At 49.9% G+C, this 20,140-nt stretch overlaps 1 protein-coding gene across 1 annotated transcript in view; it reads left to right on the forward strand.

Moving 5' to 3' along the window:
• The window catches only part of LOC129554866 (fer-1-like protein 4), a 44,045-nt gene that overhangs the window by 721 nt on the left and 23,184 nt on the right, over positions 1 to 20,140 (forward strand). Inside the window, 29 exon segments of the mRNA XM_088844362.1 lie at positions 40 to 95; positions 462 to 510; positions 513 to 546; positions 643 to 740; positions 839 to 840; positions 2,333 to 2,383; positions 2,535 to 2,611; positions 2,875 to 3,033; positions 3,542 to 3,602; positions 3,719 to 3,786; positions 3,788 to 3,848; positions 4,130 to 4,192; positions 4,251 to 4,356; positions 4,619 to 4,778; positions 4,899 to 5,082; positions 5,168 to 5,253; positions 5,255 to 5,352; positions 6,221 to 6,579; positions 6,957 to 7,065; positions 7,252 to 7,426; positions 7,522 to 7,657; positions 8,030 to 8,130; positions 15,584 to 15,671; positions 15,745 to 15,861; positions 17,953 to 18,105; positions 19,281 to 19,434; positions 19,583 to 19,707; positions 19,937 to 19,986; positions 19,988 to 20,131. Coding sequence (XP_088700488.1) covers positions 40 to 95; positions 462 to 510; positions 513 to 546; positions 643 to 740; positions 839 to 840; positions 2,333 to 2,383; positions 2,535 to 2,611; positions 2,875 to 3,033; positions 3,542 to 3,602; positions 3,719 to 3,786; positions 3,788 to 3,848; positions 4,130 to 4,192; positions 4,251 to 4,356; positions 4,619 to 4,778; positions 4,899 to 5,082; positions 5,168 to 5,253; positions 5,255 to 5,352; positions 6,221 to 6,579; positions 6,957 to 7,065; positions 7,252 to 7,426; positions 7,522 to 7,657; positions 8,030 to 8,130; positions 15,584 to 15,671; positions 15,745 to 15,861; positions 17,953 to 18,105; positions 19,281 to 19,434; positions 19,583 to 19,707; positions 19,937 to 19,986; positions 19,988 to 20,131 — 3,124 coding nt within the window.

A 20,140-nucleotide genomic window follows, 5' to 3' on the forward strand; every position in this document is an offset into this window, starting at 1 on the left:
GGGAGGAGATGATAAATGACTAGATTGAATTCTGAGTAGGTTTTACCCAGAAAACGAGGAGAATTCACTGCAGTCGAGAAGCAGATATAGGTGAGGTGAGTGGGGTTGGGTTCTAGATGGGGAGAAGCTGATCTGTAGCCCATCTGAGTCCATCCTGGGGCTGGGAGGTTTATTCCTGAATTCGGGGAGGAGGTACAGTCTCAGGAGGTGGGGTTGTCTAATGCTCGAGAGGTTAGACTCAGTATGGGACAAGTCAGGATCAAGACTGGGGAGATTAGTTCTTGATTGATAGTTAGACCCAGATCAGCCCTAATTGGGGAGGAATGGTTTCTGGTTTAGGAGATCAGCTGTGGAGTTAGCTCTCAATTTGTTGGCTCCTATTTCAGGTTTGGGAATAGGCTATGGATTGGGGGTCAGTGTCAGCCCAGCATTAGGATATCCAAGGTTCTTCCTATTCCCAGCTCTTCTGTTGGCCACACTATGGGGCTCCTCTGGCTGGGGAGTGTCTTTCTAGGTGGTCAATTGTAGCCATGTGTTCAGCCCCAGGTGAGTAGGCCTGGGTAATCAAGGATGCAAATGGGGTAGAGGGGCCCTTGGGGCCATTCTCCTGGGTCATTCTTTTGTTTCATGCTGCACCCCCAGGTCTCTGGGGACACTTGTGATCTCCCTGCAGCAGCTACAGACTGCCGGGCATTTGGTGCTGTGGGAGGCCTTGGTGGACAAGAATCTGCGTGTCTCCAGTGAGTTCTGCCAGCCTCCCAGCCTGCCACCCTCAAGCCTGAGGGTCCCTCTAGAAGTGGGTTCCATTTCTCAGAAGGGAAAACTCAGACCCAGACAGGAGTGGTAACACGGTGCCTGAGTCAGGGTGTCTTGGATTACAGCTCCCGGGACCAAGAATCAGGTTCGGCTCTGAGGGCCAGGGGTGTGGCAAGGGGAGAAGATAAGAAGTTCTGGCCCCATGACCCTGCACCAGGTGCATTTCTTGTGGGAGACAAAGATGAGCCTGGATGGATTTTCCTGGTGTTTCAAGGGGAGTCAGCGCAGCCTCACAGAAATAAACTTGGGTTCAAATCTCAAGTCCTCCACTTCCCATCTGAGACCTTGGCCAAGTTATTCAGCTTCTCTAGCCCGTTTCCTCACTTACCTTATGTGGAGTCCTACAAAATGTCAAGTTTTTCACTCAGCCTGCCATCATTTGTTATGCTCTGATTACAACCAAGTGTAGTTCTAAGCATGAGGATTGAGTGGTGAGCAAAACCAGATAAGGACTTGCCCTCCTAGAACTCCATATCTACAGAGAGAGGCAAACATTAAACAAATATTCAGGGACTTCTCTGGTAGTTCCATGTCTAAGATTCCATGCTCCCAATGCAGGGGGCTGGAGTTTGATCCCTGGTGAGGGAACAAGATCCCATAAGCTGTAAAGAAAAGTTTGGATGCTGCAACTAAAGATCCTGTGAGCTGCAATGAAGACCTGGCACAGTAAAAAAAAAAAAAAAAGTTCAAAAAGAATATTCACAAAAATGAATGTAAAAATGCCTGTAACGGATGTTACAAAATAGCTGATAGGGGGCTGGAAGAATGCATAATGGAGAGATGTGACCTATATAGGGTTCAGAAAAGTTTCCCTGAGGAAGTAGTGTTTGAGCTTAGAATTGAAAAATAGGATAGGAGTTAAATAAGTGGGAGGAGAGACTGTTCCAGGCAGAAGAAGCAGCATATTCAAAAGCCCAGTACCCTGAGATAGCATAACTGGGGTGCAGGGCAAAGCAGATCCCCTAGCAGATGTGGCTGGAAAGTTTGGCAGGGCCCAGACCATGTAGAGCTGTGAAGGCCACATTAGTGTATTTCCAAGAGCAATGAGAGAATTTTGGAGTTGTGTTGGGCCCCTTCAAGAGGTTACTTGCACTTGGTAAGTTCTTAACAGTTTATAAGTAGTCACTATTATTTGGGGCTTCCCTGGTGACTCAGATGCTAAAGAATCTGCCTGCAGGGTGGGAGACCTGGGTCCTGTCCCTAGGTCAGGAAGATCCTGGGAGAAGGGAATGGCTACCTACTCCAGTATTCTTGCCTGGGAAATCCCATGGACAGAGGAGTGTGGCAAGCTATAGTCCACGAGTCCATGGGGTCGCAAAGAGTCAGACACAACTGAGTGACTAACAATTTCACACATTCGGTCACTACTATTAATGATCAGAGAGGAACCAAAGTCACCACAGATGGGGCCGGGAGGGTCTCTGTTTACAGATGGATAAAAAGGCACTGTCTTTGGGGTTTTCCTAGCCTCAGGGTAGTTTGTGTGGCCTGAGGCCCACTGTGGATCTGGCTTTAGGTCCAGGTGGAACTTGACCTGCAGTACCAGCCTCTAGAGGTTGCAATTGGAGTAAATTGCAGGTGACAGGTAAACCTCCCACCCACCTAAGCAAGGCCCAGGCAGGCCTCAGTAGAGGAGAATGGTAACCAGTTCCCCTGTGGATCTGCTGGATGCGATGACTCTTGCACTCATGCTGCCCAGTTTGTAGCTCTGTAGTCAGACCTGGCCCTTTCCTGTCATTTCTCTTTCTCCCAGCTCAGAGCTGATCATCCCCAATGTGGGCTTCCAGGAGCTGGAGTAAGTATGTGGGGATGACCTGGGTTACAGGGTCAGTCTTGGGATTGGGACCCAGTGATGTGAGGTCAGTTCCTGGGTCTGGGATCAGTACTGGACCAATTCCAGGGTGAGAAGTCAGTCCTAGAATAAGCGGTCAATTCTGGAATTAGAGGGCTCTCAGGTTCAGAGTCAGGGATGGGTCCTAGAGTCAGGGACATCAGAGATGGGTGCCCAGAGACAAGTGAGAGGTCCCAGACATGTTCCTGGAGGGCCTTTCCTGTCAGGCCTGGGGAGGCCCGACTGGAGCAGTGGGCAGTGGCACTGGGCCGCAGGCTAGCTCGAGGAGCAGATCAGCAGGATGATGAGGACAATGAGCTGGAGCTGGAGCTGGATGATGAGCCTGATTTGGAGCTTTCTGGCGTTGTGTTCAGCCCACTCAAAAGGTAATTTGTAGCCCTGCACACCTGCTCAGTGTGTCTGTCAACCTCACCTGCTCATACCTGCAGGCCCATGCCTGTCCACCCTCACAAACAGGGTTCCAAGGGTATGGGTGGGGAGTGGATATCCTGGGGTCAAAAGTCATTCACTCTTCGGTATAGACACTGCCACAGTCACACAGTTACACTGACTCACACATGGCTTCTGGAAACCATGAAGGTGATGCCAGCTTGATGAGGGCAAGAAATTTAACCTCTTCTGTTCTCTGCAGCATTCCAGTGCCTAAAACAGAGTAGGTGCCAGGCGCTCCATCAGTCTTTGTGGAATGAACGAATGGCTTTAGGGCTCCAGAAATGAGTCAAATTCTGAGTTGAGATGGAGGCCAGACAAGACTGGAAGAACTTAGAAACCAAAAGTTTAGGGGGAGAAATCTCAGCACTAGCACCAATCAAGAGTGTGTGTGCAGAGGGGGAGGAAGTGAAGTGAGAGCTGACTGTAACCCCCTCTCTGCAGCCGAGCTCGGGGCCTGGCCCGCGGGGATCCTTTCCAGGTGTCCAGGGCCCAGGACTTTCAAGTATGGCTGTCCCTCCAGGCCCAAACCCTTGGGGAGTACCATCAGCTCTCCACACACATTCTTCCCTCTAACCATGGCAGATTGGCTTCCTTTCCTCCTCCTTCCTCACCCTTCAGGTGGGGGTCACGGTGCTGGAGGCCCAGAAGCTGGTGGGAGTCAACATTAATCCTCATGTGGCCGTGCGTTGGAGAGCAACGCCGAGTAACCGCCATGCAGTGCACCACCAATTGCCCCTTCTACAACCAGGTGGGCACAACCAGGGAAGGAGTAGCCCGAGAGAGTGGGCGGGACCCAGGGGGACAACTGTGCGTGAGGGGGCGTGGCCTGGGGGGGAAATGAGCCTATTGGCTGGCCTGGGGCCAAGCACTCGGTGCTGGAAAGGGTGCAAAGGGGTATGGTCACCGAATTGGGGTGGAGTGGGAAAGTGGGGAAAAAGGGCGTTCTCTTTACAAGGCTAGGGGCCAGAGGGTGTGAACCCTTCACGTATAACCTGCTGTCACTTCTCTTGCTTCCCCATTTCAACTCAGTACTTCTTGTTTGAATTTCACGAGACCCGGCTTCACCTCCAGAACTTGCTGCTGGAGATCACGGTGAGAGGGTTAGGCGTGAGAGGTTGCCGTCAGAGAAGGAGAGATGCCGAAGATCCAGACTAACACCACCTTTCCCCGGGCTTTCCATTTGCAGACCCTTCCCTTTATGGCCACTCGGATCGGCTCCTGCAGGATGGACCTGGGCATGATCTTCGAACAGCCAGGTACTGACACCGCCCCCTCCCCGACCCCGTCATTGAGACTCTGCGTGGACAAGGGAAGCAGACCCGCTGGGCACCGAGCCCAGTGTACTAACCTGTAAGACAGCTGTCTCTTTCAACGGCTGACTGGCACGTACTCCTGCTCCTCCCTACTGAGCCGGACTTGAACACCGGCCATTGTCCAGAATTCTAATCCCAGCCTCCACAACCACCCTGCGCATCCCGCCGGGCCCCCTGACCCCTGGGCCCGCTCCTCTGTCCCCAGATGGCCACTTTTATCAGAAATGGGCCCCACTGCACGACCCCCGGGACACCCGCGCTGGGATCAAAGGCTTCGTCAAGGTCGCTTTGTCCGTGAGGGCGCGCAGGGACCTGCCCCCTCCACTTTCACCCCCGGACCCGGGCCATAGTTCGAACATCAAGAAGTGAGCTGGGGTGGAGAGTGAGGAGGGGAAAGAGTAGGACCGGGCGAGGCTTCCTGGGTGCAGAGAAGGCGAGGGGCCGAGCCTCGGGCTTCTGGCCCCCTCAGCGCCCGGCTCCTCTAGGAACCTGTTGCTGCCGCGTTGGGTGCCAGCGGAGAGGCCGTGGGCGCGGCTGCGAGTGCGCGTGTACCGCGCGGAGGGGCTTCGGGCGCCGCGCCCCGGGCTGCTGGGCAGCCTGGCCCATGCCCTGCTGGACCAGCGCGTCCCAGTGGACCCTTACGTGTGGGTGTCTTTCCTGGGGCAGCAGGTAAGTCCCTCCCATCCCCACTCAGCGGAGGCCCAGACCCGGATCCGCACTGACCGCTCTCCGCCTGTCTTCACCTGGCTCTCAGGGCGAGACGTCGGTATGCAGTGAGACCGCCGCTCCCGAGTGGAACGAGCAACTGAGCTTCGTGTAGCTCTTCCCGCTGGTAACACGGCCTTCGTCTGCAGCTACGGGACGACGCGCCCCTCGTCGACGCGGCCCTCGCCAAGCACGTGCTGGACCTGACACGGATCTCGCATTCCGGCCGCGTGGGTAAGTGCATCCTGCCGATGCGTGCCGCGCCTCCTCCCTGGCCCTGTGTGCCCAGGGTCCCACCTCCGACGGCAAACCCCATCTTCCCGACCCAACTCCGCTTAGACAGTCTGGTCTATGCCAAGTAACTATTTCGCTCCAAACCGACCCCTCTCTTCACAGTCCCACTTGTCGCCCGCAGACTACAGACCCTACCCTTGGTTTGGTTCTGTTGACAAGAATCCTAATTACAGCTGAATATCCAGTAATCACTGCAGCCCAGTTCTTACAGATTTACCTGCAGGAAAACAAGCCCTGACCACATTAACCATTTACTCCGGACCCTTACCAGGTCACCTGTAGCTCCACCCCAACTCTGACTCCACCTCCAGGTCTCTGGCTCCGCCCCCAGGGCATCTTTCCTGTTGAACTGCTCCCAGGGCACTTCCCTGGTGGTCCAGTGGTTGGGAATCCTCCTGCCAATGCAGGGGACACGGGTTCAATCCCTGGTCCTGGAAGATTCCGCATACCGCTGGGCAACTAAGCCGGTGCACCACAACTCCTGAAGCCCACGCCCTAGAGCCTGTGCTCCCAACAAGAGAAGCCACCCTAACTAGAAGCCCGAGCACTGCAATAAGAGAAAGGCTGTCGGCAGCAACAAAGATCCAGTGCAGCCAAAAGCAAACAACTAAATAATAGTTGTTTTTAAAAAATAGTTCTCCCAGGTCTTGGTCCTTAGCTCTTGGTCCCTAGCTGTTTGAAGGCTTTCCTTCCAGAGGTCCAGAGGTTCAATCTGACACCCCTCTTACTCAGCATAGACTGAGCTAGTATCCACCTGCTCCGTGCTTCCCTCCAAAACACTGTTTTTGTCCCCTTCACCTTCCCACAGCGGGATTTAACCCCACCTTCGGCCCTGCCTGGATACCTCTCTATGGCTCGCCCCCCAGTACTGGTCTCTGGGATGGTCTTCAGAATCTCAATGAAGGTGTTGGCCAAGGCATTTGTTTCCAAGGCCGACTGCTGGTGGCCATGTCCATGGAAGTGTTGGAAGGGAGAGCTGAACCCGAGCCTCCCCAGGCCCTACAGAGGTCCAGGTTGTCTCAGCTCACAGGAAAGAAGAAGAAAGCCAGGTGTGGCCAGATTCCTGCAGGGATCCAGCAGCACCCAGATGCCAGCTCCAGTGCTGATGTGCCTGAGATTCCTAGTGCCATGGAGGTGGAAGCAGAGGAATTGCTGCCGCTGCCAGAGGTGCGGCTGAAGTTTAGTAAGAGGGCCGGGTACACACTCTCAGCTCTGGAGTGTGTATCTGGCTCCCAATATTTGAACACCGGGGCAGGAGGGTGTCTCACCTTGGTGACCTGGGTGAAGACTGCAGTGTGTGTACACACGTGCGCCTATGTATATTACACACATGGAAGGAGGAGGGTGACAACTCAGAGATGAACCAGAGAAGACCAAGCCCCAGGTCCGATGAACTGCGACAAGGGGCAGAGGGAGGCCGGACACCAGCAGCGAATCTTCTAGGCCTTCTTTGCATGTCCTTCTGTGGGCATTGTGACCAAGCATAGTCCAGGCTGCAAACTGGGAGGGTGGGTGCTGACTCCATCCTGACTCGCCTTTTCCAGAATGCCCTGGTGTCCTGTGAGGATTTCCTGCTTTTCGCTGTGCTCTTCAAGGCCACCATGATTGACCCAGCCATGGCCGCCTAGTCCATCAGCTTTGAGATCTCCATCGGTGTGAGACCTAACCAAAGCTCTAAGGGCAATGGGTTTGAGGATGGTCACTCTTGTTCCAGACTTAGGCCACTGGAAGGAACAGTTGACCTTCAGTAAGGGGTGGGCTCTGACTTAACTATTGAGACAGAGGTTGAGGGAGGGAACCCTCAGGCTGGTACCCACTGACCCTTGTGGCTCCTGGCAGGTGATGCAGGTCGCAGAAAGGAGCAGTTGAGCCAAGGGTCCAGGGCGGGGGAGGAAGCAGAGGACACAGAAGGGGAGGAACAGCTCCTGCTGGAGTCAGACATGGGGGTCGGGCCAGTGGAGGAAGAGGAGCTGGGAACCCCAGCTCAGCCGCCTGAGCCCATGGATGGCAGTGGGTGAGTGCTCCCGATGGGTGGAAGGAAGGTGTTGGGGTATTCCCAGGGGCCCAGGACTGCCCCTTGCAGACTCTGCTCCTCTGCATCCTGCCCAGGCCTTACTTCTGCTTGCCCCTACATCACCACAAGCCCTGTGTGTCCGTGTGGAGCTGCTGGGAGAATCACCTGTGGCGCCTGCAGAGCAGTATCTGTGTGCGGAGAGTGGCCGAGAGGCTGGTGAGAGCAAGGCGGGTGCTCACTGGGCGAGGCTGGGATAGAGGGGCACTCGGGACACCCTGACCTGTGAAGGGGGGCTAATGGGTAAAGCACCAGGGTTCGCCAACACCTCATCAGGTGCAAGCCTCCGGGAGAGCTGAGAAGGCCAGAAACTGTGGGAGAACTGGAATTCAGAACCGTTGGAAGAACCAGGAAGAACAAGAGTAGAGTTCCTGGGTGCCTGGACTCACAGCCATGGAGCCAGCTGAGGGCTTGAGAAACTGAACCCCAGAATTAGTTGGCGTCAAAGAAGGGTGGGGCCAAGAGGAGCAGCCGTGAGTGGGCGGGGCCTTGGGATGAGGGTGTGGTCTAAAGGAGGTGGAATCTGACCCTCTCCCTTTGGCACAGGACCAGGGGTTGCTGGAGGTTGAGATTCTGAAGCGCCAGCAAGGACCTGGGGCCTGCACACGGCTGAAGCAGGCACTGGAAGAGCTGGTGGTGGGCAGCAGGTGAGTGGAGAGTCTCCCCTTCCTTGCTGCAGACGCCGGGGTAAGGGAAGCCCATGATAGCTGTCTGGACCCAAGGGCCCTGGATGCTGCAGTCTGATCAGCCCTTTACAGGAGAGTGAGGAGATGATTGTGGAGGGAACTTGATGGAAATTATTGGATGTTAGGCCCCTCCCCTTCAATAAACTGTTTCCCTCTCTCCTCTGATCTCCACACACCTTCCAGTTCCTCAGATGAGGAGCCACTGAAGATTTTGAAAAGAAAAGGGATATGCTCTAACTTATCCCTAAAAAGGATCAGTGGGGGAGGGATGATATGAGAGGAGGCAGAGGGCCTTGTAATAATTGAGGCGATGGTTGAATTGAATCTAGGATGGACACAGAGTGACGGGACTGGATTCAAGGGCAGTATGGGTCTGTGAATGTGACATCTCAAGACTCACTAATGAATAGTCTCAGGGGACTTGGAAAATGTGCAGAGAAGAGTTATGAATGACTCCTACGATTCTGACTTGAATAACTATGTAGATGGTGCTATTTACTAAGCCGTGGAAAATGAGAGGAGGAGAAGTTCTGATGGAAGGGGAGGGAATATCAAAAGCTCATTTTTGGACTTGTTAACTCTGACTTCTGTTTTTAAATATTAATTTAATTTATTTATTTGGCTATGGATCTTAGTTGCATGTAGGATGTTTAGTTGGGGAATGTGAATTCTTTAACTGTGGCATGTGGGATCTAGTTCCCTGACCAGGGATCAAACTCTGGTCCCCTGCTTTGGGAGTGCCGAGTCTTAGCCACTGGACCACCAGGGAAGTCCCTGAGATAGACTTCTGTTAGACTTATAAATGGGTATGTCTGCTAGGCTATTAGCTATAAATTGAGCTCTAGGGAGAGCTCAAAGCTTAGAATGTAAAACTGGGAAGTATTAATACAGAGATGAGACTGGATAAGATCATCTAGAGAGCGAAAAAAGGAAAAAAGAAAATTCCAGGGACCTGGCAAGCTCCAGAATTTAGAGGGAGAGAGGAAGAGGAGAACTCAGCTAAAGACTTGGTTGTCCTCAGTGATCAATGCAAAGAAATAGAGGAAAACAACAGAATAGGAAAAACAAGACATCTTTTTAGGAAAATTAGAGATATCAAGGAATCAAGGAAAATTTCATGCAAAAATGGGCTCGATAAAGGACAAAAATGGTATAGACCTAACAGAAGCAGAAGATATTAAGAAGAGGTGACAAGAATACACAGAAGAACTGTACAAAAAAGATCTTCACGACGAAGATAATCACGATGGCGTGATCACTCACCTGGAACCAGACATCTTGGAATGTGAAGTCAAGTGGGCCTTAGAGAGCATCACTATGAACAAAGCTAGTGGAGGTGATGGAATTCCAGTTGAGCTATTTCAAATCCTGAAAGATGATGCTGTGAAAGTGCTGCACTCAATATGCCTGCAAATTTGGAAAACTCAGCAGTGGTCACAGGACTGGAAAAGGTCAGTCTTCATTCCAATCCCAAAGAAAGGGAATGCCAAAGAATGCTCAAACTACCGCACAATTGCACTCATCTCACACGCTAGTAAAGTCATGCTCAAAATTCTCCAAGCCAGGCTTCAGCAATATGTGAATCGTGAACTTTCAGATGTTCAAGCAGGTTTTAGAAAAGGCAGAGGCACCAGAGATCAAATTGCCAACATCCGTTGGATCATGGAGAAAGCAAAAGAGTTCCAGAAAAACATCTATTTCTGCTTCATTGACTATGCCAAAGCCTTTGACTGTGTGGATCACAATAAACTGTGGAAAATTCTGAAAGAGATGGGAATACCAGACCACCTGACCTGCCTCTTGAGAAACCTGTATGCAGGTCAGGAAGCAACAGTTAGAACTGGACATGGAACAACAGACTGGTTCCAAACAGGAAAAGGAGTGTGTCAAGGTTGTATATTGTCACCCTGCTTATTTAACTTATATGCAGAGTACATCATGAGGAATGCTTGGCTGGAAGAAGCACCAGCTGGAATCAAGATTGCTGGGAGAAATATCAATAACCTCAGATATGCAGATGACACCACCCTTATGGCAGAAAGTGAAGAGGAACTAAAAAGCCTCTTGATGAAAATGAAAGAGGAGAGTGAAAAAGTTGGCTTGAAGCTCAACATTCAGAAAACGAAGATCATGGCATCTGGTCCCATCACTTCATGGGAAATAGATGGGGAAACAGTGGAAACAGTGTCAGACTTTATTTTTTTGGGCTCCAAAATCACTGCAGATGCTGATTGCAGCCATGAAATTAAAAGACACTTACTCCTTGGAAGGAAAGTTATGACCAGCCTAGATAGCATATTAAAAAGCAGAGACATTACTTTGCCAACCAAGGTCTATCTAGTCAAGGCTATGGTTTTTCCCGTGGTCATGTATGGATGTGAGAGTTGGACTGTGAAGAAAGCTGATCGCCGAAGAATTGATGCTTTTGAACTGTGGTGCTGGAGAAGACTCTTGAGAGTCCCTTGGACTGCAAGGAGATCCAACCAGTCCATTCTAAAGGAGATCAATCCTGGGTGTTCATTGGAAGAACTGATGCTAAAGCTGAAACTCCAATACTTTGGCTACCTCATGCGACTGGAAAAGACTCTGATGCTGGGAAGGATTGGGGGCGGGAGGAGAAGGGGACGACAGAGAATGAGATGGCTGGATGGCATCACCGACTCTGTGGACATGAGTTTGAGTGAGCTCCGGGAGTTGGTGATGGACAGGGAGGCCTGGTGTGCTGTGATTCATGGGGTCGCAAACAGTCGGACACCACTAAGAGACTGAACTGAACTGAACTGTTGGTTACTTTTCTTTCTTTATCTCAATCAACCTTCCAGTTCAGTGAAACACTGAGGTGAACACAGTTGACCCCACCCTCCTTGAAAGACTCTCCCGTTGACTTCCATGTCCCTGGTTTTCCTTAGGCTTCCCTGACCATTCCTTCTCATCTCTTTTGCTGGTTCCCTATCTTCTTGACCTCTGAATGTTACAGATTTCATGTACTGTGTCTGAATGTTACAAATTTCATGTACTGTGTCCGTGGGCTTCACTGTAAGGCTCTCTTCTCTATGTTCTCTATGTCTCCAAAAGAGCAACCATATTTAATCCAGTTTAATTACTTGCTTGATTTTTTTATATGATGCAATGAAACTATTTCCATTTTCACTTCACTGATTTTTTTTGCAAGTTTTAATTGCTTAGTCATGTCTGATTCTTTGTGACTCCATGGAACTGTAGCCTGACAGGCTCCTCTGTCCATGGAATTCTCCAGGCAAGAAAACTGGAGTGGGTTACCATTTCCTCTTGCATTACAGGAGGATTCTTTACCATCTGAGCCACAGGGGAAGTTCTAGTTATTTTATTACTAAAATTATTCTTTGGCAGGGAAATTTCAATGAAAGATTTACTCATATAATATTTCACTTTTTATAGCTTTATCCAGTGTGGTTTTGTGTGTGTGTGTATGCCATTGTTATTTCTACCAGATCTAATTTTCCTGAATCCAATTTTGTGGATCTAAATCTTGTCAAGAAGATAGTTTTCTCTTGTCAATTTTTAATCAATAGCAATGTTAATAAGTGAACTTTTAAAAATTATACAGTTCAGTTCAGTCGCTCAGTCATGTCCAACTCTTTGTGACCCCATGAACCGTAGCACGCCAGGCCTCCCTGTCCATCACCAACTCTCAGAGTCCACCCAAACCCATGTCCATGGAGTCGGTGATGCCATTCAACCATCTCATCCTCTGTTGTCCCCTTCTCCTCCTGCCCTCAATCTTTCCCAGCATCAGGGTCTTTTCAAATGAGTCAGCTCTCTGGATCAGGTGGCCAAAGTATTGGAGTTTCAGCTTCAACACCAGTCCTTCCAATGAACACCCAGGACTGATCTCCTTTAGGATGGACTGGTTGGATCTCCTTGCAGTTCAGGGGACTCTCGAGAGTCTTCTCCAACACCACAGTTCAAAAGCATCAATTCTTCAGTGCTCAGCTTTCTTTATAGTCCAACTCTCACATCCATACATGACTACTGGGAAAACCATAGCCTTGACTAGATGGACCTTTGTTGACAAAATAATGTCTCTGCTTTTTAATATGCTGTCTAGGTTGGTCATAACTTTCCTTCCAAAGAGTAAGCATCTTTTAATTTCATGGCTGCAATCACCATCTGCAGTGATTGTGGAGCCCAAAAAAATAAAGTCTGACACTGTTTCCACTGTTTCCCTATCTATTTCCATGAAGTGATGGGACCAGATGCCATGATCTTAGCTTTCTGAATGTTGAGCTTCAAGCCAACTTTTTCACTCTCCTCTTTCACTTTCATCAAGAGGCTCTTTAGTTCTTCTTCACTTTCTGCCATAAGGGTGGTATCATCTGCATATCTGAGGTTATTGATATTTCTCCCGGCAATCTTGATTCCAGCTTGTGCTTCCTCCAGCCCAGCGTTTCTCATGATGTACTCTGCATATAAGTTAAATAAGCAGGGTGACAATATACAGCATTGACGTACTCCTTTTCCTGTTTGGAACCAGTCTGTTGTTCCATGTCTAGTTCTAACTGTTGCTTCCTGACCTGTATACAGGTTTCTCAAGAGGCAGGTGCAGTTTTGACCCTTGTCAGTCAGATTATGTCTGCCAGTAGAAGTCTTGGAGTAAAGAGCATTATAAGTTAAAAAGATAAGCTCTGGGAGCAGTATTAGGTGAAAAATCCTTGGAGTCACTTATTATATATATATAATATGTATATATATTTACACTTCCACAATAAACAGTTAAGTAATCATTGAGGGGGGTCAAAAAGGGGCCCAAATTCCATGGATTAAAAATCATTTTACTTAACCCAACAAGTATTTTTTGAGCATCTATTAGGTGCCAGGCCCTGTGGATACAGTGGTAATCAAAATGAAGTCCCTGCCATGGCTTACATTCTATTTCAGTTCAGTTCAGTTCAGTTCAGTCGCTCAGTCATGTCCGACTCTCCGCGACCCCATGAATCACAGCACGCCAGGCCTCCCTGTCCATCACCAACTCCCGGAGTACACTCAAACTCATGTCCACAGAGTCGGTGATGCCATCCAGCCATCTCATTCTCCGTCGTCCCCTTCTCCTCCCGCCCCCAACCTTTCCCAGCATTAGAGTCTTTTCCAGTGAGTCAACTCGTCGCATGAGGTGGCCAAAGTATTGCAGTTTCAGCTTTAGCATCAGTCCCTCCAATGAACATCCAGGATTGATCTCCTTTAGAATGGACTGGTTGGATCTCTTTGCAGTATAAGGGTCTCTCAAGAGTCTTCTCCAACACCACAGTTCAAAAGCATCGATTCTTCGGCGATCAGCCTTCTTCACAGTCCAACTCTCACATCCATACATGACCACGGGAAAAACCATAGCCTTGACTAGACGGACCTTGGTTGGCAAAGTAATGTCTCTGCTTTTTAATATACTATCAAGGTTGGTCATAACTTTCCTTCCAAGGAGCAAGCGTCTTTTAATTTCATGGCTGCAATCAGCAGAGAGACAGAAAAAGCAGAGATGAAGATGGAGAAAGTGGGAGGGGTTGTTGAGATGGGATGACCAGGGAAGGTCTGTGAAGAGGTATTTGAGCCAAAGCCTTAACGAAGAAGGGGAGAATGAGCTACGGGACTGTCTGGGGCCAAACATTCCAGTGTAGGGAGCAGCTAATAAGAGCCCTTGAGGATGGTAAGAGGCTTGGGGTATTCAAGGAGGAGCAGAAAGGCCAGTGTGACTGTAGGGCTGAGCTTGAGGGGCGAGTAATGTTTGATGAAGACAGGGACCTAAAGAGAAATAGAGCATGTAGGGCCTTTCAGGCCATTAAAAATATTTTTATTTATTTATTTTGCTTCACCAGGTCTTAGTAGGCCTGCGGGATCTTCTGTCTTCATTTTGTATTATGGGGTCTTTAGCTGTGGCATGGGAACTCTTAGCTGCAGCAGGTGGGATCGAGTTCCCTGACCAGGGATTGAACCCGGGGCCCTCTGCATCAGGAGCGCCAAGTTTTAGTCACTGGACCACCAGGGAAATCTCCCCATTAAGACCATTTTAAGTGTTTTGTTTTGAACTCTGAGATGATAAACTTCTGGGGAGGAGTGAAATGATCTGAAAAGCATTGAAAAACTCATTTTGGATGCTGTATCGAGAACATTCTGTAGGCCAGAGGGTATTATTGGAAGAAGTGAGAACAGCTAGGTGGCTATTGCAATAATCTTGGTGAGAAGTGATGGTGGCTTAGACCAGGGCGGGCCTGGAAAAGGAGGAAAGTGGTCAGATTCTGAATGTATATTGAAAATAGAGCCTAAGTGATATGCTAAGTGATAGGACATGTTCATTGGATCTCAGAGTCAGACACGACGGCAACTGAACAACAAGTGATATGCTGATGGGTTGGTGTGCAATGTGAGTGGAAGAGCAGTGAAGGAGACTTGGAAGTTTTGAAGTGAAGCAGGGTTTGCTTTTAGACGGATAGGGTGGGGCAGTCATTGGAACTCATGCACTTGGTTCGGGCATGCGTTGCTGGAGCTATCTTTACTCCATGTTGGAACTGTCAAGTACAGCCCATGTGAGCCTTTAATATGCACTTGAATCCTCCGAGTATAAACACGCAGATTTCTGACAGAGAAGGTCAGGGTGGGGCTGAGATTCTGTGTTTCTAACTAAGTCATACCAATGCTGTTGGGCCTGGGCTACACTGAATAGCCAGGGCAGTAAATAGTTAATTTCTAGTACATTCTAGGGCTCCATAGTGATGCTGGCCTTGATGAGTTGGGAAATGGTCCAAATACAGAAGCCATCCTTAACTGAGGAAGGATGCCTGTTCTTTTTTAATTTTTAAAAAATTAATTTAATTGGAGGATGATTACTTTACAGTATTGTGGTGGTTTTTGCCATACATTGACATGAATCAGCCACGGGTGCACGTGTCCCCCCATCCTGAACCCCTCTCCCACCTCCCTCCCCGTCCCATCCCTCTGGGTTGCCCCAAGGCTGTTATTTTTCTTTTTTAAAGATTATTTTATTTTTTGGCTGTGGTGGATCCTCACGGCTCTGCAGACCTTTCTTTAGTTGCGGTGTGCAGGCTTCTCACTGTTGCGGCTTCTCTTGCTGCAGAGCATGGGTTCTGGGGGCTTCAGTACTTGCAGCTTGTGGGCTCTAGAGCACTGGCTCAGTAATCGTTGTGGCACACGAGCTTAGCTATTCCACGGCATGTGGGATCTTCCCGGACCAGGGATGGAACCCACATCCCTAAAATCACAAGCTGGATTCTTAACCACTGGACCACCAGGGAAGCCCCAAGGATGCCTGTTTGCGATCAAGACTGAGAGGAGCTGTGAGGGAGGCTGGTGTGGGAGACCTGCTCTGAGGAAGGTGGTCCCTAATGGACAGTGTTCCCACCTGTCATGCCTGCCCCTGCTCATGCAGACAGTTTTGCCATGGTGCTGAGCACAGGACAATGATCTGGCCCAAGGCCCTGGATCGATGCCGAGGGAAACTGCTGGTGGATAGCCTGGTACGATCTGGGGAAGGGGATCAGGGGCACCCAGCAGAGTCTTGCCACTCATGTTCTCTTCCTGACTTTTCAGAACCTGTTGGCAAAGCAAGGATTGTGGCTCCTATGGGGCCTGAGGCAGAGAAACATGTCAGAGAAAGTGGCGCTGGCCAAGAAGCTCCTGGTGAAATTGTGCTTCCTGGCCCAGGAGGTAATGCCTTACGCATCCATTTTCCCACCCTGAATACCCTTTCTCCTAAGCGTACCAGGGGTCTTTGGGTAGAACTGACCTAATATTAGTCCTGTGGATCCATGCCTGGTCATAGGATCCGTTGCTCTGAATAGAGAACCAAGTTCCATTTGGAGCAGCTAAGGATGATGTACATTCTAGGACCCAGCAGGGATGCAGGGAACAGTCAGGATCTCTTTGGAAGAAGGTTTGAGAGTACATTCCTTGGCATGACTTCCCTGGTCTGAAGCTCTGGACACAACACATGGGAAGGGTAAAGGAAGTTCACATTTTTAGAAAGTTTCCCTTGCTAAGTTTCTGCATGTGTTATCCTGTGTTATTCAACAACCTTGGGAAGATGTACGTCATTTGACAAGTGCAGACACTAAGGCTTAGAGAAGGAAAGTGACAGATCCACCGTGTCATGGCTGGTTAAGTGGCAGAGTTAGACTTCAAAGCCATTTCTGCTCTACTCTGAAGTTCAGTCATTCCAAAGGCACAGAAAGTTTTGACCATCAGAACCAATATGTCCTTAAGGTCAAAGAGTGAGGAGTTGGATATTGGTCTCAGATTTTTTTTCAAAAAATCATATTTATGTATTTATTTATGGCTGGGCTGGATGTTCGTTGCTGCATATCAGCTTTCTCTAGTTGCAGTGCATGGGTTTCTCATTGTGGTGGCTTCTCTTGTGGAGCATGGCCTCTGGAGTGTGGGCTCAGAAGTCATGGCACATGGGCTTAGTTACTCCTTGGCATGTGGGATCTTCCCAACCTAGGGATCAAACCGACATCTCCTGCATTGGCAGGCGGATGCTTAACCACTGGACCACCAGGGAAGTCCTTGGTCTCAGATCTTGAAGGGAATGTTGGAGTTTGGCAAGTATGAAAGAATAAAGAACATGTGCAAAGGGACAGCTGGAAAGCAGAGTAGTGGAAGGAGAGGTGGGGATCACTGCAGAGAAATCAGGTTGGGAGGAGAGAAAACTAAGGAAATGAAGCTAACACATGCTCCAACATGGTGAACCTTGAAGACCTTATGATAAATGAAAAAAGCCAATCACAAAAGGGCAAATACATATGATTTCACTGATATGAGGTACCTGCTGCTGCTGCTGCTGCTAAGTCACTTCAGTCGTGTCCGACTCTGTGTGACCCCATAGACGGAAGCCCACCAGGCTCCCCCCGTCCCTGGGATTCTCCAGGCAAGAACACTGGAGTGGGTTGCCATTTCCTTCTCCAATGTGTGAAAGTGAAAAGTGAAAGTGAAGTCGCTCAGTCGTGTCCGACCCTTAGCGACCCCACGGACTGCAGCCTACCAGGCTCCTCCATCCATGGGATTTTCTAGGCAGTAGTACTGGAGTGGCTTGCCATTGCCTTCTCCGATGAGGTACCTAGGGTAGTCAAATTCATAGAGAGATAGTAGGATAGTTATTGTCAGGGCTGGGAGGGGAAAATGGGAAGTTAGTGTTTAATGGCTACAGAGTGTCAGTCCTACTGATGAAGAAAGTTGAAGAAGCTCCTGGAGGTGGGCAACAGTGATAGTTTCACAACAATGTGAATGTCCTACCTAACTGTACACTCAACAGTGGCTGGGATGGTAAATTTTTCATTATGTGTGAGTGAAAGTGTGGAAGTGTTAGTTGCTCAGTCATGTCTGACTCTGCAACCCCATGGACTGTAGCACCTCTGTCCATAGAATTCTCCAGGCAAGAATACTGGAGTGGGTTGCCATTCCCTCCTGCAGGAGATCTTCCCAACCCAGAGATCGAACCTGGGTCTTCTGCATTGCAGGAAGATTCTTTACCACCTGAACCACCAGGGATGCCCATGTTTTGTGTATTTTAACATAATTTAAAAAAATAAATAAAGAGACCAGGGAAAAAAAAAAGTTAGGCCTGTAAGGGTAGGGCATCCAGGGGAGAGATGGCCAGGATGTAGGTGGCCAGGTGGACCTGCAGTTTGGGGAGAGATCAGGGCTGGAGATGGACATCTGCCCCGTCCATCCAGTGGAAGCTGTGGGAGAAGGTGGTCTCAACTCCAAGTTCACCACTGTAACCCAGTTCTCTGTCTGCAGCCCCAGCCACCCCTCCCGGATGTGCTGGTCTGGATGCTCAGTGGGCAGCGTCGTGTGGCCTGGGCCCAGATTCCTGCCCAGGATGTGCTGTTCTCTGTGGTGGAGGAGGAACGGGGCCAGGACTGTGGGAAGATCCAGAGCCTGCTGCTCACAGCGAGGGGTCCAGGGAGTGAGGGTGCTGGGGACTGGAGTGGGATTAGACTCTTAGGGCGGTACAAGCATTGGGGCAGAGCCACACAGTGTACAGTAGGAGTCCCCAAACTGTTTATTTTTTTTATTTATAATTGTTGGCCTCACCATGTTGCCTGTGGGATCTCAGTTTCCTGGCCAGGGATCGAACTTGTGTCCTTGGCAGTGAAAGTGCAGAGTCCTAACCACTGAACCGCCAGGGAATTCCCTTAAAACTCTTTATTTTATTTTTTAAACTTGTTTTAATTAAAATTTTTTAGTCACAAATTTTAATTAAAAATTTTTAATTTGATTTTTAAACTTTTACCAAATTAAAATGTTTCAATTAGAAATTTTTTATTATTTTTAAAAAAGTATATCTCGTGTTGTGCTACCTGGCAAAAAAAAATTTGTAAAGGATACCAAACTCTTAATTATCTAAAATACCAAAAGGAAATTGTGCCTTTACTCAGGTGAGCTTTGATGTGAGATAAACAGCAAATCTTGTCATCTCTGAGCATGAAGTGGCCCTTCTGCTGACTAGGCTCTGACAGATGGGCTGGGTTATGAAAATGGGACTAATTAGTTGCTGATAAATCCAGCTGATTTGGGGGCAGAATATTTCTAAATGAGGTGTCCTTGGGATAGACACCAGCAGGGGTCCCTGGTGGTGACTTGTGACCTCTCGGTAAGGGACAGGGAATCTCATGTGCTGGGGATGAGGGGACAGAGGGCTGAGTGTAGGGTAGTGGAGTGCAGAACTCAGAGCATGGTTTGGGGTCTGGGGTTTGGGGCATAGGAGGTGGCAGTGTAGGGGCAGGGGGGTCAGGGAATGGAAGTTAAGGATAATGGTGTCTCAGGTGGAGGGCATGAAGAGGGTCAGGTACAGGGAGTGCTCTTTGTTTTTTTGTTTGGTTTTTATTTTGGCCATGCTGCCAGGCAAGTAGGATCTTAGTTTCCTGACCATGGATAGAATCCATGTCCCCTGCATTGGAAGTGCGGAGTCTTGACCCTGGACCACCAGGGAGGTCCCCAGGGAGTGCTCTTTGGATTAGGGATCTGGTGATACAGAGAGCAGAGGCCTGCCTTGGAGGAGCAAGATGATTGGTCTCTCAGGGGTAGTAAGAGGTGGGGCCCTAACATGGCTCCTCCCACAACAGGCACCAGGGGCAGCCCCTGGTGAGGTCTGTGTCAAGCTGGAGCTCTTCCTGTGGCTGTGGCTGGGCAAGCAAGCCAAGGCCTGCACTGCAGAGCTCCCCATGGACCTGCTGCCTGAGCCCTCAGCTGGGCTGCCCCACAGCCTGTACCCGGATGGTGAGTGCAGGCCATGAAGCAGGTGGGCTGGCTCTCCATCTGCCCCAGGTGTGGGCCTAGATGCTCAGCTGGGGATTTGGAGGGGTCTGAGGTCAGGGACTCCAGTGGTCCCTGAACTCACACTGCCCCTTCTTTCCCTCCACCCCAGACTTCACCTACTTCCATCTCCGGGCCCACTTGTACCAGGCCCAAGGGGTGCTGGCGGCAGATGAAAGTGGGCTCTCGGACCCTTTTGCTCGAGTTCTCATCTCTACGCAGTGCCAGACCACGCGGGTGAGGGGTGGGCTGGGAGGTGAGTGGTGGAGGGGCACTGGGAGACAAGATGGGTGGGAACTGAGCTTCTTCCAGGGCTCCCAGTCTCTCTTCTGCCCTCTACTTTCAGGATGGGATGTTGGATCAGATTGCCCTGATTTAGGGAGTGGTGTAGAACCAGAGGGTCTTAGGGGTGACAGGTTCTCCTGACACTACCAGCTGTTACCTCCCTTCCTGCACGGCCCTCAAGGTCCTGGAGCAGATGCTGAGCCCTCTGTGGAATGAGCTCTTGGTGTTTGATCGTGGATGGGAGGAGGGAGCACCTGCAGGATGAGCCCCCGCTAGTGATCGTCATTGTCTGTGACCACAATAAGTTTGTGAGTGTGACCTGGGCCCCACCTGGGTTCCCACCCCCAAGGACCCTCCTCTCCTGCGCCCTTCCCGGGTTCCTGAG

Source organism: Moschus berezovskii, chromosome 15 (genome assembly GCF_049115385.1).
Source record: "Moschus berezovskii isolate FMDL1 chromosome 15, NW_MosBer_1.0, whole genome shotgun sequence".
Lineage (NCBI taxonomy): Eukaryota > Metazoa > Chordata > Mammalia > Artiodactyla > Moschidae > Moschus > Moschus berezovskii.